General features: G+C 43.4%; 1 protein-coding gene across 5 annotated transcripts in view; it reads right to left on the reverse strand.

Moving 5' to 3' along the window:
- Nucleotides 1–823: 823 nt before the first annotated feature.
- Nucleotides 824–27795, reverse strand: part of LOC148525649 (myosin light chain kinase, smooth muscle-like) — a 114024-nt gene continuing 87052 nt past the window's right edge. For all 5 annotated transcript variants that reach the window (XM_088470679.1, XM_088470681.1, XM_088470682.1 and 2 more), the window contains 9 exons: nucleotides 25777–25879; nucleotides 15729–15932; nucleotides 15345–15562; nucleotides 14860–14983; nucleotides 13317–13469; nucleotides 10233–10353; nucleotides 9076–9163; nucleotides 3693–3824; nucleotides 824–2009 (listed from right to left, as the gene is read on the reverse strand). In XM_088470679.1, coding sequence (XP_088326805.1) covers nucleotides 1759–2009; nucleotides 3693–3824; nucleotides 9076–9163; nucleotides 10233–10353; nucleotides 13317–13469; nucleotides 14860–14983; nucleotides 15345–15562; nucleotides 15729–15932; nucleotides 25777–25879 — 1394 coding nt within the window. In that variant the 3' untranslated portion in view covers nucleotides 824–1758. The remainder of the gene's footprint in view (nucleotides 2010–3692; nucleotides 3825–9075; nucleotides 9164–10232; nucleotides 10354–13316; nucleotides 13470–14859; nucleotides 14984–15344; nucleotides 15563–15728; nucleotides 15933–25776; nucleotides 25880–27795) is intronic.

Below are 27795 nucleotides of genomic sequence, written 5' to 3' on the forward strand. Positions count from 1 at the left end.
CTTTGAGTTCACCTATAACAGCTACTTTTCCCATACAGCTTAATGCACTTACCAGTACTCCAATGCCACCAGGACTTCTGCATGGCATCGAAGTACCAGTAAGTACATTGAAATAAACAAAACTGTACACCTAACAAAAATAACACCCAATAATTTCTAGTAATATTTCAAGGCAACAATCGGAATGGTGGGTAATAAAGAATTAAACAATTAACAATCCCAGTGGGGAAGTTCAGTGGAAGTGACAGACAACCATAAATACAATCAGATGAATACAATGAGATTGTATCCGAGGACACAAGAATACTATATGCAGTACACAACTAACTAAGGTGAACTAAAAATAACCCAACTAAAAAACAAGGTACAAAATTAATAGGCAAAAAGCAAAGTCAAACATACAGTATATGAGGTAAGGCAGCAAACAATCTTAGTCAACAAAACAATCAGAAGTCAGGAAATGAAGAGAACTAGAATCATTCTGGAACACACAACTGATGCTTTCACTGGCCAAGGAGGCTGTGCCCTCACTATTTATTCCAGCTCAATCCAATGATATGCCGATCGCACACTCCTGCGCTATAAGCCTAAGTGTACAGCTGCAACCTAATTCAGAGCATCCCAGTTGCTAGGAAACTAGATGGCACACCATGTTTTAACAGCTTTATGGTAAGTTGGCCTAATCCTTGACAGTACAGTAGGCCTCAGCTCTTCTAGTATACTGATCACAAGCAATCTTGAGATCTTTGTTCTTTCTCCCTACCTTTAGTTTAACATTTAAATTGCTAATGTAAAGTGAAAAAATTGACCATTTTATGTGTCAACATTTATTTTATTTTCCATAGTTGATAACTGTATAAAGCTTAAATGATAGAAAGCAACATTAAAATGCTATAAAACCTCAGTAGTACAAAAGCTCATCACGCCCTTCCTAGCAGAGCACGATATTTATGTACATTTATACAGGAAGTACGAAGAATCTGGCATCAAAAATGAATACTTCAACGGGCCATTATTTTCCTCATTTATAATCATGCTGAAACTGAATATGCTCTGCTAGCCCCTCATGAGAAAGGTATATAGTTCACTATTTAATGGTAAGTGTCTGACAGTATAGCCAACACAATCTGAGGATATCAACTGCAGGGCACAATGCTTCAGCAAAGCAGAACATATGCTTTCAGCCTTGCCATAGATTAAGAAATGATCCAAAAGAGTCTTTTCTAACAAATTTATAACATTTCCTATGCTGCTATTTGACAAGAACATTTGGCACATTGCTGCTACAATTTAGTCGTTAACCTGGTCAACTAGGTTAAACAATTAAAGAAAACAAAGGTTGTATTTGTGTCACAATGGATCAAATGATCAATTACTACATTATAAAACTACTATTTTCAGAGTTGTTATAATTGGCTGCTGTACTTGTTATGGCTTTTCCAACCGGAGTAAATACAAATAACAGGTCAGCTCAAGCACACAACCGTGGCTTTGACGGTCTCCTTATTAGTGCTCTAAAAGTTCTTAAGGAAGTGAATGAATTACTGTTACAGCAGGTAGAAAACTATTCAACGAAGACAACAGACCTCCTGCACAGTAGAAACATTTACATGTAGTGCATAGTTCTTATAATGCCCTGAGTTAACTCTGTGGTCTACAAATAAATGTACTGTATATAAGTACACTCCTGGTTTTCCAACAGTGCCCATTAAACACACACACAATGTTTGTTCCAGATCATGTGGTCCCGCTGTGGGGTCAGGCAGACTTCCCATTTGCCCCTCTTGTACGACGCTCAGCATGTAGAAAGTGGACAGTTAATTTGGCTGAACATTCTTCTTGTCCATGGGCATTCAAAGCCTGGCAAGTGTACACCCCGGCATCCTCAAGAGAAACATTAGCTATAACAAGGGTGCAGCTTCCCGAATCCTCATACTCAATCTGGAATCGCTTAGACTCTTGGATCGGGGAACCAGAGAAGAACCATAGGACTTCAGGATCTGGGAAACCTGATGGACAGAAGATTGGAAAACGATTGAGGCGGGAGATCTCTAAACAGAAACAGATGTTAGGTAGCTAGGGCGTGATCTATTAAAAGGAAAATGCGGGCAAAAACTGACTGACTTTCTCGGAATTTGGCCACATTTTCCACTCTAGAATGCGATACATTCCAGAGCTTGCCAAACAGATGCCTATGGGATTCTTATTGCATTCTGCACTGAGAGGCATCCAATTGTATCCCTCCCAGCACCCCCGTGGCACGCACATAATTATGCGCAGAAGTACTTCTGGGTCATAAACCCGGAAGACCCTCTATCATAAAGGTCAGCTCTTATCGGTAGAACTGTCCTTTGTGATTATAACCGCATTTCTAGGCACATACCGGCATTAACAACTCCGGTATGTTCCCAATAAGTGGTGGGATGTACACCCCGCCATTAGTGAGAAAGGGTTAATAAGGAACAACTGTAGTGAAAGCGACAGGTGCCCTAGAGATACACACAATTATAATATATATATATATATATATATATATATTTTTATACACACAAATAAAACATAACCCCACCCCCCCAAACTTAAATTGGGAAAGTGTCATACCCCCGTGTCTGGAGACCCCATGGAATATATATTATGGAAATATCCAGCTTTCTCTATGCTCCAGACCGATCCTGGTGAACGGTCGTCAGGAGTACCAGGAAACCTAAATAGACAAGTAGGGTGCTTTGTCCATGAAATGAGAGAATCCCAAGGGCAAAAACACAGTGACTTTGTAAGGGATAATTTGATACTATTTGCTAGACAGAAGACTTCCAAGCTTGAGGGCCATGTCATTCCAAGGATTCAAGCTTCTGTGGCAGGAACGCTAACAAAAATGGACCGCTAGACAAGACAGATATCATCCGATCCCGTGCCTCACCACCCAGTTACAGAAGCTTGACTTTTCTACTTCATAAAATTATCCAGGGTGGGATGCATAAAGCATCGCAATTTGCATGCGATGCATCTCGTCACTCATCGCATGCATGTCAGCGTAAATAACGCCGGTATGGATGAATAAAATCGCAAAGGACAGCTCTCCGTAAGAACTGTCCTTTGCGATACAGAATTTATGACCCGGAAGTCTTCCTGCGCATGCGTCGAGTGACGCACAGGCCGCGTGGGGTGCTGGTAGGGATCAGATTGGATCCCTCTGAAAAGTTACAAATAGAAGCCTATAGGCTTCTATTGGGCAATGCCATCTAAAGATGGCGTAGTCCACCACATTCAAGCTCCAGAATGTATCGCTTAGTGCATACGCGGTAAGCGGGTAAACCTCTGAATAAGTCATTTCTGGAGGTTTGACCGCAAAAAACGCATTGAAGCAGTGCTGAAATTTCCCCTGGAAATTCTGGCACACATTCACAGGGACAAGTAGTGAAGACTGCCCCCAGGTAAAGAGAAAGTCTGATGAGGTCTACATCCATGGGTCAACACAGGGAGGAAAGTAAGGACAGTTTATACCAGAGGTTGCCAAACTCTGCCATTGCTGTCCACGTTTTAAGAATATCCATGCTTGAGCACAGGTGACTTAATTACTACCTTAAAACTTGGAATGTAATGGAGTAAATGTTGCTTTTTAACCCCTGGAAACATTGTTAGATACTCAACTACATTTAAGAGGTTTATGGAAGTCACAGCAAGGTCCTGACCTTCAATGTGGCAATAGAACTGAGCAGAGCTTCCCACAACTTCTGACTGATCCTTTAGAGGGGAAGTAAAGGCAGGAGGTCTCTGAAGCTGCTCTTGCAGGAAGGTAAACACCTCTTGACTTTCAGAGTCATCTGTAAAAGGACAGTAACAGCAAATGAGAAGTATAGAAGCCTGTGTGGATATTGAGAACTGACAAAGTATTATCATCATCCTTTATTTATATGGTGCGAAAAGTGTTCTGCAGCGCCTTACAAAGTACATATACAAATAAGTGAACAAGTAACCAGTGACTTACAGTACAATACAATGCAGGACAAGGACATGGTTTATGCACATTGCTGCATTAGCGATCAGAACACTCAATAAGCAACCGGGCTTAAGTAACCAGGTGTTAGGTGCCTGAGTGAGAAGTAGATAAAAGTAATAAGTAAGGAGAAGCAGAAGAAGGGAGAGGGCCCCTCTCGTAGAGCTTACATTCTAAAAGGGTGTGGCAGACAAACCGGCATGACACAGATGGGGTAGCCAAGGAGAAAGAGTCCTGTAGCAGTGGGTTAGGATGAGAGCTGGAAGGCTTTGATGAAGAAATGTGTCTTGAGAGTCAGTTTGCAGATTTGTAGAGAGTCTGATGGGTAGAGGGAGAAAGTTCCAGAGGTGGGGAGCAGCACGGGCAAATCTTGGAGGCTGGAGTGGGAGGAAGTAATCAGTTGGCAGGAGAGGCAGCGTGCATTTGTTGAGCGAAGGGGGCGGACGAGAGTGTGAAGGGAGATGAGATGTAAATTGGAGGGGAATGGATGAGGGCTTTGTATAAGAGTGCAAGAACCCTGAATTGGGTTCTGAAGGGGATGGGGAGCCAGTGGAGTGCTTGTAGGAGAGGGGAGGCAGATGTCGAATGTTTGAAGAGGAAGATGAGCCGAGCAGCAGCACGGAGGACAAATTGGAGTGGAGAGAGGTGGGAGTCAGGTAGACTCATGAGAGGAGACAGAAGGAACAGTCAGAGTTAGGAAGAGAGCCAGGAGAGGGCAGTGTCATGTAGACCAAGAGAGTGAATGATTTGCAGGTGGAGAGGGTGGCCCACAGTGTCAAAAGCAGGAGAGAGGTCAAGGAAAAGGAGCAGAGAGTAGTGGCCCTTGGATTTGGCAGCAATGAGTTAATTGCTGACTTTCGTGAGAGCAATTTCAGTGGAGTGGAGAGAACAGAAGCCAGACTGAAAAGGGTCAAGGAGGGAGTAGGAGGAAAGAAAGGCAGTAAGGCGGTTGTAAATAACACGCTCAAGGAGTTTGGAGACAAAAGGGGAGAAAAAGATAATTCAGTAGTTGGAGTGTGTTAGGATCAAGCGCAGTTTTATAATGAATGGGAGAGAGCAGGGCATGTTTGAATGCAGAAGGGACAGTGCAAGATGAGAGGAAGCGATTGAGGAGGTGGGCAAGATGAGAACAGGCAGAAGGAGAAAGAAAAGGAAGAGGAAAGGGTTAAAGGAGGGAGGTGTAGGGGGGGGGGGGAAATCAGATGAGGGTCATGATTTCCTCTCCAGATACAGGAGAGAAGGATGTCTGAGTTGGTAAGATGGATGGGAAAGGGTGGTCTGGGGAAGGTGGTGGTGGAGTGCTGAGAGTCTGGTGGGATATGATGTTATGACATATGGAGTCAATTTTAGATGTAATTTAGGTGGCGAAGAGCGTGGAGGGGGAGGGCAGAGGAGGGAGTTGATAATTTATGAAATTATTCTCATATCTTGTCATATTTAACTTTGAGTGATTACATGTACAACCACAGAATGTTTAATTTTTTAGAATAATATAACATGCAAATGAGTGGTGTCTGTCTCCAGAGCAGTGGTATGACCAGACCCTGCCATGAGGCTCCCAGATTCTTAGGGGTAAATTTACTAAAGTGCGGCTTTTTAGAAGTGGAGATGTTGCACATAGCAACCAATCAGATTCTAGCTATTACCTTCTATAAGGTGCTAGACTAATGTTACATTAATGTAACATTAATCTAGCACCTTATAGAAGATAATAGCTAGAATCTGATTGGTTGCTATGTGCAACATCTCCACTTCTAAATACCCGTACTTTAGTAAGCATACCCCTTAATCTCAAGATCAATGCCTTGGCAGCTTATTTGGACTGAAAGGCAGCTCCCTAGAGTTAATGTAAGTGACAAATCTGTCTTGTATACAGATGTGTATCGATAATGGGAGCACGGTGTGTGATGCACATGGGCATGCAAGTCAAGGATGGCCCACACCCCTCACCCTGCACTCTGGCACCTCATCAGAAATCACAGGGAAAATGGCATCACTTTCCCAGATATATGGGCATGCCCAATCGAGAAATCATAGGAAAATTGGTGTCAATGTCATTTTCCCAGAGATATGCGCAGTAGACACAGGGCCAAAGTCTTCTCTGAGCATGTACCAGTGCCAGGGGTACCGGCATGGAGACTGCACACTGGCCCCCTCCTCAGATAAAGCTCCTTTTGATCAGTCACATGCCTTCAACTGCACCAGGCTGCAGGAGAGAAATGCACTGAAATCAATCAAGCAGAAACCTACCACATTGGGAGACAACACTTGGATCAGTGGCGGATTTTGCGAGGCTGCAGCTACCCCCCAGCAAAATACACCATCTCAGTGTAGTCAGTGCAGTCCGTGACTGCACTGGCAACACTGACTGGCAGTGGCTTCCTATTGGAAGCACCACCTGCCAGACACATATACAACAGGCAGCACCAGGCGGAGGTGTCCCCCCCCCCCCCCCCTCGGACTGCCTGTCAGGGCTGCTATTTGGACTGAAAGGCGGCATCCCCAGGAGGAAGCCGCTACTCTGCCTTTCTGCCAGCCCAAACCGGCTCCTTGGGCCTGCAGACAATGCAGCCCTTTGGAAGCCGGTGACATGCGCGGCTCCCTGCCGCTAGTGCAGTTGCGCCGGTCCCAGCGCCCAACAGATAGATTGCGCAAGGCACCGGGACCCGGCCAGTAGGAGGCAGGAGCCGGCGTTAAGTGATCCTGTTGTTTTCAGCGGTGGCAGCCCCCCTCATCAAAGAGGTTAGGAGCCGCCGCTGACTTGGATATATACCTACTATACAGATAGCCTTTCACATTTATTTTTTTGATTACAGAGGAGAGAGTCCTAACTCCAATACTGATGACACAGGAGCCAACTTGTTAGATATATTTCTTTTATCATGCTATTTTGAAATCTGTGGTTACCAATAATTGAAAAATTATTTTTATTTGAATTTAGAATTTTAATAAATGTGTAATGGTTTACCTTTACACCATCCACCATTTAATTACGGTTTTCCTAGCACTTGTATTCCTATGTATGTATACTACCCTGGAATTCTCCCTGCCCTCTTAATTTTTCTAGTCATGCCCTTCTCTGTAATGCTGGGTACATACTGATAGTTATATCGGCTGTTCCATTGAACTGCCGATATAGCTATAGTACATCGGCGGGTGTGTACTCCTGAGAGGTCTGTGAACGATGTTGTTCACAGACATATCAGATCGGCCCTGCAGCACAGCAGATGGCTGATCAGAGCCGTAACTAGACTTTTTGGTGCCCTGTGCCAGAATGAGCATTGGCGCCCCCCTCATTTTTCAAAGGGACATAATGGACCCAAAAAAGGGCCATGGTTTCATGGGGTACGGCCAGGGAAGAGATAGGAGAGGCCAGGAGATGCTGGGGATGAAATAAGAGGAAGCTACAAGCAAGAATGATAATAAACAGAAATTTGACAGGCCCAAACAGCACCCCCTGACCTGTGGTGCGATGGCACCGGCCGCACTACCCTAGCTACGGCCCTGTGGCTGATATATCTGAAAGACAGATTGTTCATCTGCTGGTGTGTTCGGTTGACCCAACAATCGGCCATACACATGCTGCAGGAACTGCCGGTGATTGCCATCTCAGCTGGATGGGCAAAATCAAATGCTCACCCAGCAGTGACGTCAATTCCAGCACACTGAGCAGACAATTGCTGTGTATGCACTTACCAATCATCAGATAGGTACCTAGTGTGCACCGGGCTTAAGGTGTGGCTGCCGCTGAGTGTCTGGCCAATCACATTAAATAATGCTGTGCAGCTGAGGAGCTTCCGACCCCTTTATACCATTTACTTTTAGGAGCAGTTGCAAATTTTACTTTTAATGACTTGTCAATAACCTGGAGAAAGATGTTCCAGTGATACAAAAGCTGTGCTCTATACCTAATGTACTTTATGTTCACTTCCATTTAGTTAGCAAGGCACAGGTTGGATATATGAATCTTACTTGACACCACAATCTTCCTACGCCATTCTGATAGGGTCTCAAAATTACTATTATGTGTAGCTATTATCATACATAAAATGGTTAGGTTAGCCTGGCTTCTACCAGTTCAAACTTGCCGGCACAAAGTCAGATAAAAATACATTTTCCATAGCTGCTAAAGCTCTGATAAACTGCAGGATATTCCAAACCTAATCACTTCAAAACTAGTAACACACAAACATGCAATCATTGAATAAGAAATACAAAAGGTGGTTTAAACATAATAACTTTCACCTAAAAATAAGAATGGGTTTAAAAAAAGAATTAATAGGGAAAGGGACCAATAGAACACATAGCACTACAGCATACAAGATAGAAAGAAGTGCCAAGACAACAAAGTAAAAACAAAGCATACTACATGGAGAATTAGAAAGGTATAAAATAGAAATGGATGGACATAGGGCCTGATTCAGACATAAACGCAACTACAATTTGCACGCAGATTGAGCGATTATTTGCCATTGCGCATGCATCGCAGTGCACGTGTGCGAAGGCAGCAGTGCGTCTGCTGTGCGTTCACGCAGACCACGGAAGGCAAATTGCAGATTGATTGACAGGAAGTGACCGTTTGGGGGTGGAGACTGGTTGGTTAGGGAAACGCAGGCGTGCCTGGCCGTTTGAACGCCGTTACGTGGGCGTGCATAAATTAGCCACTACAATTGCATACGCAGCTCTGCGTGATAGAAGAGCTCCCGGGCCTGCCGCAAAGGTAAAATGGCCGCCAGTGTAATTCGATGGTACCGATGTTTTAGTAGGTATGCGTAGATATACGCAGGTGAGAAGGCAGTAGTGGGCTTCTTTATGCTCGGGTGATCTTTGTTAACATTAGCATATTTTTGCAACTGCGTTGCGTACGGAGACGCAGCTGCGGTTGCATTAACGTACATCTCTGAATCAGGCCCATAGTGTGTTCCAGCTCTACAGTAGACCTATTTAATGAATTGCAAGCTATGAATATGGCAGCTAGGCAGAACGAGCTGTGGAAGCACAATACTGCAGGTGACTCATTTCAATCTTTTGTTCTAGATATTATATTAGGAAAGTCTTGCACACGAGTAATACCGCACCCTCTGTGGCTGGTGATGCAGAGTTGGTATCTGACTTGTTACTGAGCATTGCCATCCTCTTCAGAGCCAGTACTGCTTTACCCATTTTCTGCAGGAGAGAACAGGGTTAATACACATGCCTTTTCTTACATGTATCCTGACTATGCCCACCAGTATCTTACAACTGATGGCATCACTGTAAATACACGGATGGTGCTATTCATTCTGATTTCTGGACCATATATAGAGGATCATAGGGTGAAGGCAATATCTGACACAAAGCAGATCTAGGGTATATACTGAAGGTGGATTTAAAGTAAATCAGGTCCACTATATGAATTTAAAACCAATAAAAAAAAAAAAGTTTTAAAAAAGCCCCTTTGAAGAATACAGGCAGATCTACATCGAGACTGATGTCCAATCCCGATGGCGGACACTGCAGTTGGCATCTTTAAGCAGGCCGATAACCGTGTAATAGATTCAATTTGCAGCAAAGCAAGCATGAAAAGAATGTTATATAGAAAGACATTTGTTGTCTATGCTATCAAATCAAATTTATAATTAAAAACTCTTCAGTCTGGCCCAAATGTACAACATAAAGACATTATTTAGGAAAATGTAAACATTAAAAAAAAAAAAAACGTGTTAGCTTTTTAGACTGTAAACTACCATTTGTCTAGTCTATCCCTAGAGGGGAGTTAAACACATCCTGAAGTAATTGAAACAATGTTTATTGTAGTGGGGCTGTAATATTTCAATACACAGTTTTAAAAGATAATTTTTCACTGTACATAACTATTTCATGTTTCATGTATTTTGATGCAATAGTTGTTAGCCAGTGCAAGTGCTTTCTGTATTCGCTGCTACTCCTAGATCATGGCATATTATTGTACTTCTAATCTAACGCATGCTGTTGGTTTACATCTGGCTCATAATGATTTGCTGTGGTGACCTTTTTGTTATTTTGCCCTCATCGTTGTCTCTTTCTTGTATGTTAAATTGTTATTTCACTGCCAGTTTACAAAGTGAATTTTTTTTTAAAAAAAAAGTAGAGTTTCACCAGGGGAAGGAATAGGATTTAATGAAACCACAATGCTCAGAATCTGTGTGCTGCTGAATCAGATGTTGTGTTACTTGGGGAAGTGCAGTTTATTTTACAAATTAGGAGGAATACAAACCTGCCACTTTTGCCTTGCCAGGAACTTTTTCATGCGTTCCTTCGACAAGGACTTTTTGCTGGAAATACCTTTGTCCTTGATCCAAGGGTGATCTATAGCCTGATCAGCAGTAAGACGGGACCTAGAGAAAAGGAGAATAAAACCCTATTATGAATATTACTTGTGGCTTGTAATGAATATGCAGGATGTATCAATTCTTCTTAAGAGTATAGAAGTTGCCCATAACCAATCAGCTTCTACCTATCATCCTATAGAATGTATAGACCCAATTGGTTGCCATTGGTAACTTCTCCACTTGTCCACTCTTTAGAAAGTTTGATACACTTACCCCTTAAGCCCCAAAGTACATCTGATCTGACAAACTTCATTCAAATACATTCCTTTATCCCCTTAAATTCACCTGGCTAATAGGGGTATTCAATATGGGTGCGATAACATCGTTTTTTGCATTAATATCGCATTTTTAACGTTTTTGCGTTAATATCACTTGTATTCAATTTCAAAGACTTATCGCAGTTTTGAAAAGTCTGATAAAAAACGGTGATAACTTTTCACCATTGAATAGGTGTCGAAAAAAAGTGCAGAATTGGGGTTTAGGGGTGCAGGCTTAAAAAAAATAGCCTGCACCCCTGAGATTGAAATTTAAAAAAGAACTGTCAAAAAAAGTTTTTAAAAAAATAGGGACACCCCAAAAAATTAAAAAATTGGGGTGCAAAAAAAAAATGGGAAAAAAATTGTTAAACAATAGGGAAATAGGTTCAGGGCTATTCTGCAAGTATGCGGCAGATGTTTTCTAGAATAGAATTATAGCGGCAGGTGCACAAATGCAGAATTTTTAAAAACTTACTTTAGGGACTTGAAAATGGGTACTAGCATATTTTTATGTACCCCAAATTTGATGGGACCACTTAAAAAAATAACCCAAGTGCTTTTCTGCATTACTTCTTCAATGTCGGGAAAAAAGCACCTGCTGCAGCTATTTAAATCCCCGACTTTCAATTAAAGGCTAAGGGTATCCATAGTGTTCCCCCATGTTTTTACAACTTTAGGGGGGTCTTACAATTATTTTAAGGAAAAATTCGTAACTTTACGCAAATCCAACTTCGGAGTTTCCCGTTTTCGTTAATTTTATTTTAAATACGGGGATAAGCGGGAGCGCGCACCATACCTTTACGCAGAAAAAAACTCCGATATGAAACGTTAACTTCGCCAGGGAAGTTAACCTTTCATATTGAATACCCCTCTAAAACTAATATTTTCCACTCTGTGTAGGAGTGGGCCTATAATGAGGCAATTAAGTAGCCATTTCAAGCAACACATTTTTTAGCTAGAAAATGAATGTTAAAGTGTAAATTAACCAAGAGAAAGAATAGCAGCCCTAATGGTTACTGTAGCTGAGTGATGTCAAAAGAAACTTGTGTATCGCGGCATTTCAAAATTTAGATGAAATAATGTGAATTCAATCATTGATTAAATAAAATTATCCTATTTTAAACAAGGATCATCAATACAATATCTGGATAAACTGTATTTAATACATTGATGTATTTTAATGCCAGCCAATTAAAAAATATAATTGATATACTTCTGTATTACAAGACACAACTACATATAATATCTAAGCAGTAATACCTAAAATATCAATTACAGCACTTCACGAAGATCAGCCAACTTGAATATATATGTTTGGAAGTAATTGGTTATTCATATATCGAACAAAAATATCACCCAACACTTCAAAATATTTTTTTTTATATATAATTTTATTGTAATTGATTACTGACTCCACTTTGGTTCTTTGGCTTGAATTTTGAGGTCCTGTTAGTTTTTTTTGTTTTAAAAGGAAATAAATACAGCAAGCATTTCAGAACTTTCTTTTGAGTTATTGTTATTAATACTAAAGGTTCCTTTGCATCTGCTGTTTCTATTGCTGCTTTAGTGTAGAGCAGAGGTTTTCAACCGCTGTGCCGCGGCACAGTAGTGTGCCGCGGGCGGTTGTGAGGTGTGCCGCAGCGCTAGAGCCGCCGGTCACATTAAAGAGCTGCGGCGCAGGCAGCGCTGCCACTAAGCTCCTCTGGGAGGCTCAGGGGCACGCCCGGGCCGTGACCTGCCTGAACGCGGCAGCGTGACATCACAGGTCACGCATGCCGCGTTGCCTGCCTGGCCTGCCTGCCCGCCCCAACAGAGTCTCAGCCAGTCCTTTCCTCCCGCTCGCGGCCAGCCAGTCCTTCTCTCCTTCCCGCCTGCGACCAGGCAGTATTCCCACCTTCGCCAGCGGTTAGCCACCCCTTCACTAACTCCTGCCTGCGGCCAACCAGTACTACCCGCCCGCGACCAGCCACCCCTTCTCTCCCACCCGCCCGTGGCCAGCCAGTACATCTCTCCCTCCAGCGGCCAGGAAGCCCTTTCCTCCTAGCCGCCCGCGACCAGCCAGCCACTGCTGACAGCTCTGCACCGTGGGAACCTGCAGCCGATGACAGACAGGTAAGTCTAAAAAAATGTACATTTATTTTTGATGTGGTGGCCAGTGTGATTTGATTTTGTGGAGAGCAATGTGTTGTTTTTTTGTTTGTTTCTGTGGGGGTCCTTGTTATTTTTTTTTTTCTGTGGTTGCCTATGTTATTTTTTTTCTGAGGGGGGGGTCTATTTTTTTTTCTGTGGGGGCCCATGTTTTTTTTTTTTTGTGGGGGGTCTATGTTAATTTTTTTCTGTGGGGACCTATGTTATGTTTTTTTATGTGGGGGCCAATGTATGTGTGTGTTATATCTTTGGGGCCATTGTATGTGTGTTTTATTCCTGTGAAGGCCAATGCGTGTTCTTTTATGTGAGAGCCAATGTGTATGTTTTTGCATAGGTCGCGCATGCCGCATCGCCAGATGGTGTGCCTTGGCAATTTTAAAATCTTTCCTAGTGTGCCTAGAGTTGAAAAAGGTTGAAAATCACTGGTGTAGAGCCATTAGAAGGGAGTTTTGTGTTTTTAAAAGGTGTAAATGTGATTTCTAAATTACTGGTCAATTGAATAATGGTTAAAGAAATACTATATTTCAGTCCTGCCTTTTCTCCCTGGAGGACCAGATTTCTTACTTCATGTTCTTTTGTAGCAGCCGTCTGATGAAGTCCTTGGCAGAGTCAGTCAGGACAGTGTTGGTTTCATCATCAAAATCCCAGCACGCAGAGGTAATATTCTGCAGAGTCTCCACATCATTTTCACCTTGGAAGGGGGAATCCCCACTTAACCTAGAGAGAAAGTTGTCAGCAGTGAGAGCAGATACAAATAAAGGGACTTCTAAGTAAAGTGAACTGCTAAAGATGAAACTGAGGAGTACGTGGGAGAAAAAAAAAAGGTATTTCATGCAAAACAGTTTAAGAAGAAACAAACTAAAAAAATCCACACAAAAGAAAATGAGAAAAACAACCAAAACAAGAATCAACATAAATTATTTTAAAACACTGCCTTTATGGGCATAGGGCCTGATTCAGAGCCGCTCGTAAGCGGCCGCTCGTTCGCTCATCTGCGCATGCGTATGGATCGTAATGCGCATGCGCCAACCAGTCAGTGCGGTCAGAAATCGTGTGTTCGCAAAATAGCGAGTGCCTGCTAATTTGAGTGATAGGATGAGGAGTTTGTGGGTGGTAACGGGAAGGTGCTTGAAAACGGGGAGTGGAGATCCGAACGCAGGCGTGCCAAACGGTCAAAACGGGCGTTTTAAGGGTGTGCATAATTAACAAAGCAGCGTCATCGACCACGTCACTTGGTTGTCTCTTAGCCTGAACTGTTCGCATGATTGCGGTAGGAAAATCCAACCACAAGCACTGCGAGCAGTTCAGACGCCTTTCGATGTACTCGATTAATCTAATAAATAGCGGAGATGACATAGGATGCGAGCGGCCAGGGGGCGTCTTTACAAAATAGCGAGCGCATGTTTCGTTCGCTCGCTCAGACATAGGGGCGTTAACAGACCGCAAAGAGCGAGCGCTCAATTTAAATAGCCGGCCCCTTTTTCTGAACGAGCGAGCGCAAATAGTGTCCGGCTCTGAATCAGGTCCATAGTTCCTTATTACTAAACCAATGACGTAGGGATGAATACAGACTCAGGTGTAGCCTTGATACACGCAGATTCCAACTCCATAGTCTCCACTGCTATGAGACTGTGCTTTAGTGATTTCACGATGTGCTTATAACTGGCAGATTTATACGTCATTACAATAAAAAGACCAATCGTTCAAGCATTTATTTTGTAATCTTGTCTGCACTACAGCCGGGGTATAACGCCTTCACTCTGGGATAACGCCATCAACTAAATTTCAGTGCGGATAAATGCAGACACTTGGGCATGAACAAGAATACTATATGCAGGACCATTAGAAAGAATGTTTAAATTGCTGTCCTACATCATCATATGGACTCCCAAAACTTAAAAGTTTAGAGATTTAAAGACATCTTTTGCATATTTAATTTGAATCTCATTCTGACATGCTCATCAGTGAACTTGGGAGATACAGAATAGGAAAACAAAAAGGGAAGGGAGTCAAATAAAATTAAATGTCGCAACGATGAGGATAAAACACAGGGACTGGGAGGAGGGCCGAGGACACAGGCAAAGGATTTATTTTCTGATTCACATACAGAATGTAGCAAATAACTCCCAAACTCCACATGTCAGTGGTGAACCCCACTGGTTCAAACGCAATGACCTCAGGGGCGATAAACTCAGCTGTTCCTTGTAACACCTTCAGGGGCACACCAGGTTCTAAATGCAGAAAAGACAAAAATAGGCAGAGATTATTGATCCATCTTAATCACATTTCCTCATTAGTGTTGTGTTATTTCTAAGCTCACTATAACCTTACTATGTCTGCTACTGAACCAGCGCCAACATTATTTGCCAACCCATGCTGCACAGGTTCATAAACAACTGTTTACAACTAGCTATTAGCTTTATAGAGGTAGCTCAATTGGTGCTGGCAATTCGTGTGTGACTGCACTTCTCTATTATGTGGAGACACACAATGGCTATAGAACACATTCATCTATTGTTCTCCATTTAGTTTATCAAAGTTTTTGGACATATCTATTAATGTTATGCATAAAGAGATCCCTAAATAGCCCACCTAGTTTCCTGGCCAGACCAAAGTCAATGATTTTGACCTTTGTGCTGATTTTGTTGATGCAGACAATATTCTCAGGTTTAAGGTCCAGGTGAACGATGCCCTGTTGGTGCATATATCCCAACCCAGAAAGAATCTGGGAAATGTACTGAATACTTGTAATCTCTGTGTGCTCAAAACCATCTGCCACAATCCGTTCAAACAGCTCTCCACCTGCAATACTTAGAAGGGAATCAGGTTTTAAAAATAATAATGTTGGGACAGAGGCAGATGGATGAGAGTTAGAGTGGATGGAGGAGAGATGAGGCATCCATGTAGTTGGAGAGAGATTCTTGTCCATGACAAAACAGATGTGAAGAGTTAGAGTACATAGCAGAAATAACTCACTACTCCAGAATCAGGACCACCCAACCAGGTTCCTGGAAAGCAGCCACACAGTGCACAAGCCGGGGATGATGGAGTTTGTTCATCAGCTCAACCTCTGCTAGAGCGTTTTCCACATCCTTCTGTTTCCGCACTCGAGAGAATTTCCCAGCCAAGATCTTTCCACTGGCCTTCTCCTGCAGCTTGTACACTTGGCCAAATTTCCCCCTGAAAGACAGACATGGAAAAACTGCAGACCAGCCTGAAGAGGGAGTAAAGTAAGAACAACATGGGAGAAAGGCAGGGAGAGTTTCTGATAGTGTGTAGAGCAACATATAGGGGGATCAGTCACATGAGGGGGAGAATATAAAAACCAAATCTGCATTAAAGTACACACTCCTGCTTTTTTTTTTTTACAGAAAAATTCTTTATATGACCAGAAATTTTGTCTATCCCTCTACTGTCCACAAGTCATATACTTTATGGGCATACATGTATTCGCAAGACAGCAATATCTTATAATCACACTGTTAGTTTGTAATTTTGTATTTACAGCAGTACTTCTGGTTATATACTAAATGGACCTTTTGTCTTTTCATTTTTAAAATGCCATGGTTTTATTTCCTCATGCCACATTCAGGTAAATAGAATAGCAATCTAAGGTTCCACAACAAAGATGACGGACAATATTTTCCTATATGCTCACTTATGCTGGATTATCTTCACCGTCAGGGGCGTATCTTCCTATTGGCCAGGATGGCACTCGCCAGGGGCGCCGGCCGAAGGGGGGGCGCTGTTACTGCCCAGCAGTGCCACCCATGGCCAGTTCTATCTATCAAAGTCTACGCTGCTGGCAGGGCGGATTGGCCACTGAGAAATTGGGAAACCTGTGACACTTTTTTTATGTACCATGGCACAGTGTGCGTAACGTCATGACATCACACATGCCGCACTGCCGAGAAGTAATGAGGAGAGGAGCCGGGACTGGGCGGAAGCATTCGAAAGATGCTGAGTAATGTAAGTAACTGGCCTGGAACCGGAGGGAGGTTAGGAGCCGGAACTGGAGAGACACAGTATACTTCATTTGATGTCACTCTTACTGCCTGTCAGACCCTGTTTTCTGAAATCAGTCCCTGCCAGAGTCAGTGCTTATGAGTAGCAGTGCACGAGTTCTCCCTCATGTGGAAGGGGGGGGGGTGCCAGCCCCTTACTTTGCCAGGGGAGCTGGGACATCTAGATACACCCCTGTTCACCGTATCAAGAGGGTGCAGTAAAAGTCATGTTTTCAGGGGTGTTCTCCCAGCTCTTCAGACGAAACACAAGGAGGAAATTTTTGGCCTTACCGGTTAAATCCTTTTCTCTGAGTTCATGGGGACACTGGGAACATGAGTATAGAGTGAAGCAGGGGAGCCTGGGCACAAACTCACAGTTGCTGACTCTCTGGCTGCCCCCTCCCAAAAATTGGGTGGCGCCCCTGCAAATCTCCCAGACTGACTGCCACACTCGAACCTTCCCACCCCCCCCCCCCCCCACACACTTAACTGGTTGAAGTGGGTGGTCCAGAGGAGGCAGATGCTGCGATTTATGACAGGGCAGCCAGGTAGCATAGCAGGGGGTATGGCGGTGCATAGGTGGAGAGGTACAGGGGTGTTGTGGAATGTTTGCATCATCGCTGCCCCGCTATACAATGCTCTACAATTATAAAGCAGGTGGCAGGGGTACGGACCACCCACTTTCGCCAGGGAAGTGTGGGGGGGGTGGGAAGGTCCATGGTGTGGTGGCCAGTAGAGGAGATTTGCGAGGGCACCACCCGATTTTTGGGAGCCTCCCGGCCATTTCGGAAGTGTAGGCAAGTATGCAGCAACTAGTTAAAGTTCTTTACCCAGCAGCACAGGCTCCCGCTCTCCTAAACCTCACCCCCCAGTTTAGTTAAACCCAAGGAGAGGGAGAAGAGGAGAATGAAGATTGGCACATATACCTCAAGCACACAATCGACCATTAAGAGGAGAGCCAGAAAGGACCCAAAGAAAACCACTGCCAGCCAGGTGCGTCAACGTGGACACCCAGTATCCCCCATGGACATGGATAAAACGATTTAACATGCAAGGACAAAAATCTTTTCTTTTATGATTCATGGGGGACACTGGGAACCTTAGGACATCCCAAAGCAGTCCATCAAATTGAGGGGATGCTCTTGTGCTGCACTAAATACTCTACATCCGAAGCATCCGAGGAGATGACTATCAAAGCAATAGAAATTGATGAAAGTGTGAGTGGAAGAAAACGTGGCCACTCTACAAAGCTGCTCAGCAAAGGTGCCATGCCAAGCCACCCATGAAGTCCCCACCGACCTGGTGGAATGAGCTGCAGCCGGGGCTGGTTGGTCTGCCAAAAGGTAGGTGTAGTGGATAGTGAAGCAAGCCAAGGTCTGTTTGGAAGATGGCCAACTGCATTTGTTAAAGTCATAAAGGACAACAAAATAAATCAGATTTTCTGATCTCTTGTGTCCTATCCACTTAAATGAAGGGTCTTAACCACATCTAGGGAAGCCAACTCTGGAGAAGAGACAGGCATGGAAAAGGATGGTACAGAAACAGAACACGTGGAAACAACACAACCTTCAGAAGATAGACAAGGTGCATCCTGAGAACTGTCCGATCCAGATGAAAGACAAAAGGAAAGAAGAGCGATGGGACAACACACTCAAATCAGATACTCACTGGGCCGAGGCAATGGCGAGCAAGATGACAGTTTTCAAGCCAACGAAGGTCCACCATTTCTAAAGGCTCAAGAAGCCTTAAGGGCCGTCAGCATCAAAGCCAAGTCCGACGGAGCCACCAGAGGAACAAACAGTGGATAAAGGTGAAGCACACCCTGTGGAAAGGTTTGGACAACCGGCAAAGTGGCCATCTTATTCGGAGAGAAAACTGAAAGCACGGAGACCTGAACCTTAAAAGGGAGGAAAGTTGAAGGCCCAATATCAATCTGGTCTGAAAAAAAGGACAGGAACTGGGACAAAAAACCCCCAAGGATTTAGACTGCGGACCGCACACCATTCATACTTTGTCTGCTAGACAAAGTGATAAATCCTAGCCGAGGGTGGTTTCCTAGTGTTCCGCAGAGAACAAATGACTGATGTAGAGAAACCTTTTTCCCTTAGGATGGATATCTCAAGAGCCACCTTATCAAGATGAGGTGGCCATGGTTCAGGTGCAGACAGGGACACTGAGATAGGTCCGGCCGGAGAGGGAGATGCCATGGGGAGTCTGTGGGCAAGCCAAGAAGGTTGGCATATCAAGCTCGATGAGGCCAATCAGGTGCATTGAGAGTTGCTGTGCTTCCCCCAGTTTCAGTTTGCAGAGAACCTGCGGAATTAGTGAGATTAAAAGGAAAGATGTAGTGAACGCCAGCGTCCACTACACTGAGGGCATCCAATGGGATCCCTGGTTTGGGAGCAGAATACAGGAAGATTGTTGTTGTGAAAACAACCCCAGCGACTCGGCAACATCTGGAACACTTCTGGGAGAAGAGACAATTTGATTGAGTGCATGTCCTGGCAGCCTAGGAAGTCTGCTTCCCAGTTATTGGACCACTGGGATGTGAATCACATGGCCCAAAAAAGATTGCTCCACTTTCATAGCCCCTTTGCTGCAGGGTCCACCTTGATGGTTTATATATGCAACGCATTGTCAGACTTAACCTTGACAGGTTTGTGCTGGAGAAAGAACTTGGCCTGGCATAGGGCTCTGTAAACTGCCCGAAGCTCCAAGATGTTGTTTGGGAGTAAACCCCAAACGGCAATGCTCGGAATTGGTAGTGAACCTCCTGCATCGCAAACCCGAGGAAACACTAATAATCCAGGTGTATGGGAATGTGCAAATAGGCATATTGGATATCCAAGGAAGCCACGAAACACTAGATTCCATTGCCAGAATGATCGAGCAAAGAGATTACTTTCAGATTGAGGATTGGGCGGAAGGAGCCATCTGGCTTCTGAATGAGAAACAGGTTGGTATAGAAATATGTTACTCTTTGAAGAGGAGGAACTGGGACAATGATATGGGAGGCCAGCAGAGACCAGCTGGAGTTCCTCAAAGCCACTGCCTTTCCGGGTTCTGATGGAAGACCTGTGGAAAAGAACTGGCTTGGAGAGCAATCCCAGAAAGTGAGAGTGTAACCCCGGGCAACGACGCCCCTAACCCAAGCATCTAAAGTGGTCAACAGCCAGATCTCTGCAGAGAGTATAAGACGGCACCCCCACCCTGGAGGAGGCCCGTACTGTCATGCTGTTGCTTTGTCAGTTGGCTTGGGAGCTGAATGATACATCAACCAGGCTTGGTGGCCTTTAGGGGAAGGGCCCTGTGACCTCAAGTAGGACTGTCCCCTAACTTTTCCCTGCAGAAAAAAGGAAAGAATGGAAAAACCCTTTGACTTAGGCTCCATTGACAGGAGGAATGCTGTCTCGGAAGTCACTACTGTAGCCACAATTTTATCCACTTCAGGCCTGAGAAAGTTAAGGCTTCCAGAACAATTTTGGATTCCAAGTACGCAACCAGAGTGCTTGTCTGGCAGCTACTGCGGAAGCAGAGGACCTTGGAGGAAAGGAGGCCAGAGTCAATGGCCGCTTCCTCCATAAATACTGGCCTCACGAATGACCTCCACCCTGGACAGCAACTCAGATCAGTAAATACCAGTACGAAGACCTTCCTCAAGAAAGTCCGCCCAACGCCCTAAAGCTTTGACCACTTAAGCAGAAGTAAGAGCTGGACTAAGTGCTGCACTTGCATTGGAAAATATGGATTTCAGAAAATGTTCTATTTTCCTATCTGTAGTGTCCTTAAGAGACACTACACTAGAGATAGGCAGGCTAGTGGACTTGATCAAACGGGCAATGTGGACCTCCAACGCAGGTTTCCTACTTAGCCCTACCCGCATCTGAGAGGGGGTAAAAGTTCAAAATGCGTTTGGATACTATGAAACGCTTTTTAGGGTGTGTCCAAGCCTTTGCCAGGAGAGTTGAGAAGAGGATGTAAACACTGCTGCTTACTTTTTCTTCAGTTTAAAAAAGGGATGCCTCCGCCATGGGCGTGGTGTCAGAATCTTTAAGTAAGACAGCAGACCTGGCTGCCTTGACCAAAGCATCCACATCCATAGGATTCACAGTGCAAGCTGGAACAGATAATGTTTCCACATCTGACGTTACAGATACACGAGGATCATGCCAACTCTGAGTCGTAGCCTGAAAGGAGAGGAACTTCTGTGTAGCCGGTTGATCCAGCCTCTGTTGTAGTGAGTTGGGTACCTGCACCAGGCCCTGGGCCGACTGAGAAACTTTGAACACATGCCAGTTCAGGTAAGGCTGTAGGTAAAGGAGGAGCTGGCCGAGAGGCCTGCAGCTTGGTGGCCAATAGTAACAATGCATCCCTGCAAAGCAAGTCTCACACAAACCATTGTGATCTTGGGTCAGAACTGAAATAGACACAGAACAGTTCTGACACGTAACTGTGTGCATCACAGCACCCCCTCTTTGGAGACTTTCGCTGCCTGAACTATGGAAGACATAGGAATGTGTTCCAGGAACTACCCCTACACACTTTGGAATAATAATAATATATATTATTATTAAGTGTGTAATCGGAAGAAAAAAATAAACACTGAATGTTTAAAGGACCACCTAAGAAAATAAGTGGTACCCTACAGTATATAACAGTTTAGCGTAGTAAAAAATTGATAATGGGCACCTTATATACAAATAAGTAGGCTATGTACCACTAACTCAACTAACCACTAACATTGGTTGTACTGGAATTATGGAAAAAGCATAAGGAATGTTAATACAATATAAAAGAATAGTCACAGGAAGAAAATGAATAGAATAAAACAGCACAACTTAACTGCAGGCACACAGAAAACGTTCAATGAAGGATAAATGCAATACTGCAAATAATGGGCAATGAGTGCTCAACAATCAAACCGCAACAGGGAAGAAAGGAGCCTGGTACTACAGCCCAACACCCAGTTGTGTGGGATAGGGGAGGCAGGTGCTCTGTAGCAAGGCAGGCAGGCAATGAGAAAATGGCCACCCGGAGTCTGCAGAGGGGAGGAAGAGCAGCCCTTGGCAGGTATCCTAGAGCACAGGATGCGCCAAAGGGTGGGGGAGGAGCTAACGGGACAAGTTTTCCTCCCCCTGTCTGGCCGACCCCAGGGAATGTGTGTTGCAGTGTCGCTCATAATGAGCACTCCTTGTTACAGTCGCTTCCCTGGTGGTCTAGTGTGGGTGCAGAGACGACCAGGACCTCACCCCCAGCACTGTCGGCCGCCTCTCTGACCAGCGGTAAGCAGCCACTAACATGCTGCTCTCTGCAAGCAGCTGGTCCCTGGTATTCCTGCCACCGGAACAGATGAAGCGGTGGAGTGGCAGTGGGGGTGTCCATAACACTGACTCGCTGCTTGCTCAGTGAATGAAAATAAAATAAATTTAAATAAAAGAAAATGACTAACAGAGACTGCAGTTAGCATCCCTCAAAACTGTGCCCACTCCTTAGGCACCAAACTAAAACTGGTTCTCTGGCTGAGGTATAGGGGAGAGGAAGCCTGTGCTGCTGGGTAAAAAAATTAATCTAGTTGCTATCCAGGCTCTCCTAATCTATGCTATACCCCATGGTTCCCAGTGTCCCCCAAGGATGATAAGAGAAATTAAAGTTGTGACTATTGTGTGAGGTGCACTGTGCTAGTGGATAATTATTCAAACTGAAATGTCATGTTTACTTCAATTGTTAAAATAAAGCTATAAAGAAAAAAAAAAAATTATTGTGGCAGCGAAATGTTAAAAAAAACAAAAACAAAAAAAAAAACACAGAATCAGTAAGTAAGTGAGAAGTAGGAAAAAAAAAAAAAAAAAAGTACCTCCTTGCTAACTGGCATTACAATATCCTTTATAATTTTAATCAGGGTTCAGATTAAGGGCCAAATGGGCCTGGGGCCTACATGTGGCCAGCTAGGCTGCTGGTCATCATCATGCTATCATGATGGGTTTATTTTTATTTAGATGCCTGGGACTGTAGTCCGCTAGATTTAAAAATAAAAAAACCCCCTCAGTTTGCATGAAAGCACCACCATACATTCACAGAAGAACTACTTGTTGCGAGATGAGAGTCCCCCCCCCTGTCATTGGGCCTGTCAATTTTATGTTTATTATTCTCACTTGTAGCTTCCTCTTAATTTATCCCCAGCATCTCCTGGCCTCCTCCATCTCTTTCCTGGCCCTTCCCCATGAGGCCATGCCCCTTTTTCGGGTGCTTTATGTCCCTATTTGAAAAATAGGGGAGGAGGGGGGCACCAATGCTCTTTCTGGCACAGGGCACCAAAAAGTGTAGTTATGGCTCTGATGTTTTAGAATTGTTTTTGTTTATTCAGTGTTTGAAGAATATACAGTAGTAATATTAAGCAACAATTTAGTATCAAATTGATCTGTATAATGCCTTCAACCCACAAACTTGCTCTTCTTGAGATTGTGCAAGTGCTTCCTATATGAGTCACGATCTTATACATGCAGTGCTTCTCTATACGCAGACTTCACTAATAAACCTTGTGTATGTAAGCGTAGGCCGTCTACTTCCTGTCTGAGAGCACTTTTGTTATACTGTATCTCTTTGGCAACAATGTGTCCATAGCTTGTTACTGTGTTCTCTCTACATGCCCTGATTTCATTCACACTGTGTTTGGAAAATAAATGCTTTATTCCCACCTGGGTGCATGTATGATCTTTCATATAATTATCAGTACTTTGACTTCAAATGGTATTTTCCTACTTTACACTTACGGATTCTGTATTTTCAACATTTCGCTGGCACAAGACCATTTATCCTACAGCTTTACTTTAACTATTGAAATAAAAGACATCTCAATGTGAATAATTATCCACTAGTACAGTAAACCTTACACAATAAACTCAACTTGTATCCTGTTTTTCTGTTTATGAACTAAAGGAGACTGTAAAGGTAGCCCCCCCTAGAAGCATATAAGGTATCAGGCCCTGATTCAGCAAGTATCGCAACTGCTAATACGCACGCAATCGGCCGATTGTTACTTACTGTGCATGCATCGCAGTGCACGTGCGTGAATCAGCCACTATGATTGGGACTGCGATTGCGGTGACTACGCAGACCCATCGCAGAGTGATTGACAGGAAGTGCCGTTTGTGGGTGGTGTTGGGGGGGTGGTCAGAGAAACGCAGCCGTGCCAATGTGTTTGAACACAGTTGCATGGGCGTGCATAAATTTTCCACTGTGATGCCATACATAGCTTGAGCACTCACCGCAATTCCAGAGTAAGGTCAGACCTTGTGCAAGTGTACATGAGATTGCGGTGATACTCAATGTTACCGATGGTTTCGCAGTCTTGCTAAGGATTATGGATGTGTGTAAGGTAAAGTGGGCGTCCTTATGTTGTGCTGCGGTGGCATAGGGATCACAATGGATTAGCATACTATTGCAGTGAGACTGCATGCGTAATGGTTATTATAATCGCAGTCACGATCCGTAATGAATCAGGCCCTCAGAACACAACAAAAAAATATAAATGTGTATTTACTAATGTAGACCCAGACAAAGGAGGAATGACAGATATAACCAGCATGTTTTTGTAGTAATAGGTTTACTGAAAAATATGTTTGAAAAAGAGAAATATTTTACTTTAGTAAACTTTGAGCAACAATAAATATATTGCATTTGTGTACAGTATAATACACATGGTTTTTCAAAAGCTTACAATAGATTTATGCACATCAGAAAAGTTGTGGTAAAAAACTGCTTGTAAGCTGACAAGTATAGTACTTGTAAGTCGTCTGTGTATACTTTGTCAGAAATAACAGTTAAATTCGTAATATTAATTTGCAATAGGAAAACTAAAATCAATGTATTTTGCTCATTAATTGACTTTTGGCCACTAGATGGAGCTGCACAACTAGTTTCAATTCACAGCTATTTAGTGACTGGTGTAAAGAGCCACTGCTTAGCATGCTCTGCTTCCTGTCTTTTTTCCCCTAACAGATCATCTCTGTATAGGCCAGGGGTTCCCAAACACGGTCCTCAAGGCACCTCCAACCGTCCAGTTTTACAGATATCCATGGTTGATCACAGATTGTTAAATCAAATTGACTGAGGTACTAATTAAGTCACCTGGGGTCAAGCATGGATCTCTCTAAAGCCTGAACCGTTGGGGTGCCCTTAAGACAGAGATTGTGAACCTCCGGCATATGCTATAAAGAAACAGCAGCAACATGTAAAGTTTGACACCCCAAACATTAAACGCACTAATATTTTATTATAAAATATTCTATTTAGTAGGCACATTGTGCCTAGGGGCCTATGTATTAATAATCGCATCACTGCCGCTATTACTAAGCAAGTTTGTATCGTGAATGAAAATATCTTGCTGGACAGTGGTAGCGCTAACGGCTGTCCCTGAGAGAATGAACCCCAGCATATTGGAGGAGTCTTTACATTTGTGAAAGAGTCCTCCAAGGGAATCTGACACTGCGCATATTGTCAGATTCATGAGCCGGCCAATGGCAGCAGCAGAGGAATTGTAAGATCCCTCTCATGCGAATAAGCCTCCATAACTTAAAGCTGTTTACACCATCTAAGGATGACTTAAAACTATGGTCCATCCAATCTCAGAAAAGCTTTGCTGTTCAGAGTTTGGTACATAGGAGGTCACACCATAGTCCCCATAACAAAGTGGATTTCGATCTACAGTGCTAGTAAGCCTTTGGAGACTTCTATGAAATCTCCTGCATTAGGCTGTTAGCACATGGCAACAATTCATAAAATTATGCAGAAACTGCAGTTTCTACATCATTTTATGAATAAAAAGCTTGATAAATAGGCTCCTAACCATAGGTTTTACGTTTTAAACACTATTTGTCCATTACCAATATCATTTGCAATGTACCAGAAACAACTAAACATGTCACTCGCAAAGACAAAACAAAACTTTGCATGTAAGGAAGCCTGACAACGGCGTTCCAAGATAATTTGCTTCCCTTCCCAGATTGTCCGTCAACACTTACATTCCAAGCTTCTCCAGCTTAATGTACAAGTCATCCACGGAGTCAGTGGTGTTAATTGAGACCTTAGAGTATTCAATGGGTTCCTCATACTCGGACTCTCCATCTGTTTGTGAAAGAGTGCAGTCAAACAAATCATCACAATTTGGTAACTATTGTAAGCTTTTAGACCAGAACCTCATTATTAAACTGCCTAATAGTGTCCAAACCTCATACAGTAGGTCTCCCTCTTACTGTAAATGTGGTGGGACATGTAATTCCTTTATGTAGCTCCTATTGTGCAGCAAGTTGGATGTATGAAATTTGTTTCATACAAAAGTGCATTGTACACCACAATCCTTCTATATCAGAGTGACAGCAGCCTAATCTCACCACTCTGTGGCTGCCCACTTGCCTCCATCACAGTATGCTCCTGTCACATGCAACCACGTTCACACAAAATAACATGAATAGACCTATGGGCAAAATATTATATATATATATATACACACACACACAAATATATATACACATATACATATATATATTTATATTTTTCCACTTTAGTGCAGAACTCACGTTAACAGAGATCCACAGCAGCGGGGTGCACAGCAGCCTGTCATCTAAATCAAAAGACTCCAGAGTGCGTGTAATATAAATATAAATATATATATATATGCAATGACCTTTTTCAGCAATGATAACCATAGTCAATGCACAACTGTTCTTGTACGGGCTTCTACAGCAGTCTTGTGGGTATTAGTGTGCATTGCAGCAACTCAGTTCCATGACTACAAATCGGAGATTATGATACTCAGTGCTGACTGGAATTACTTTTTTTTTTTTTTTTTTTTTAATACTAACAACAGCAAAAAGCTTGATATAATAGCTGCATTTCCTTTATGATACATAGCTTATTTAGTTTACATTTACACTTCTTAGTTTGCATTTCATATGATATACTAAGTTTCAATTGTCAACAGTATTGCACAATGAGAATTAGCAACATAACTACATTATATTAAACATTTCTACATTGGGGTACATGTTTATTAATGCAATAAGAATTATTTTCTTAGGAAATTAATGTACCATATTAATGCTCATTAATAAAAGTTACATTTTACTGCAGATGGAACTTTGTTCCTCTTACCTTTCCTATTTAGGTATACTTCCAGCATACACAATCCTGACTGCACAATATTATGGTTATAAAATGGTAGCACACACAGGTCTATGGGCCAGCAAAGAAAGTTTTCACTGTGTCCACATACCCAATATGCCAACAGCAATCCCACAGAAGAAATGCTCACTCTCCTCTGCTATGCTTTCTGTACCTACTGAAATTACCTGCAGAGACCCTACTTACTGAGCAATCAATGGACATCCTGCTTCCTAAACAAAGAGCACTCTAGATGGAACTATATTAAAACAGGAGATATGGTAAGAACTTACCTTTGTTATCTCCGTTTCTACGAAGTCCTTAGGGTCCACAGGGATACCTTGGGTATAGGTCTTGGCTCCACGGCCATGGGCACCACAGAGTTAAAGATGTCCTCCCAGGATGCACCGGGCCCCCTCCTATACCCCGTCCCCAGGCACCTCAGTTTTAGTATCAAGCCATAGGCCGGGAGAGAGGAAAAAGGAAGAAGAAAGTCTGGAACACACGAGATTCACATTCTCATAGAAAAGGGAGACAGAAACTGGTGACCAGAACAACACCCTACGGAAGCACAGGGCGTCAGGGCGGGCGCCCTGTGGACCCTAAGGACTTCGTAGAAACGGAGATAACAAAAGGTAAGTTCTTACCATATCTCCTGTTTTCTACCTCGGGGTCCTTAGGGATCCACAGGGATACCTTGGGGATGTCCCAAAGCAGTATCCTTCAAGGGAGGGGACGCTCCTGTGCCGAGAGGAGAATCCGCCGCCCGAAGGAAGCATCCTGAGAAGCAAATGTGTCAAAGGCGTAATGCTTGACGAAAGTATGGACAGAGGACCACGTGGCCGCCTTACAAAGCTGAAGAGCTGAGGCGCCACGTCGAG

This window comes from Taudactylus pleione, unplaced genomic scaffold (genome assembly GCF_031769625.1).
Source record: "Taudactylus pleione unplaced genomic scaffold, aTauple2 ptg000102l, whole genome shotgun sequence".
NCBI classification, from domain to species: Eukaryota; Metazoa; Chordata; class Amphibia; order Anura; family Myobatrachidae; genus Taudactylus; species Taudactylus pleione.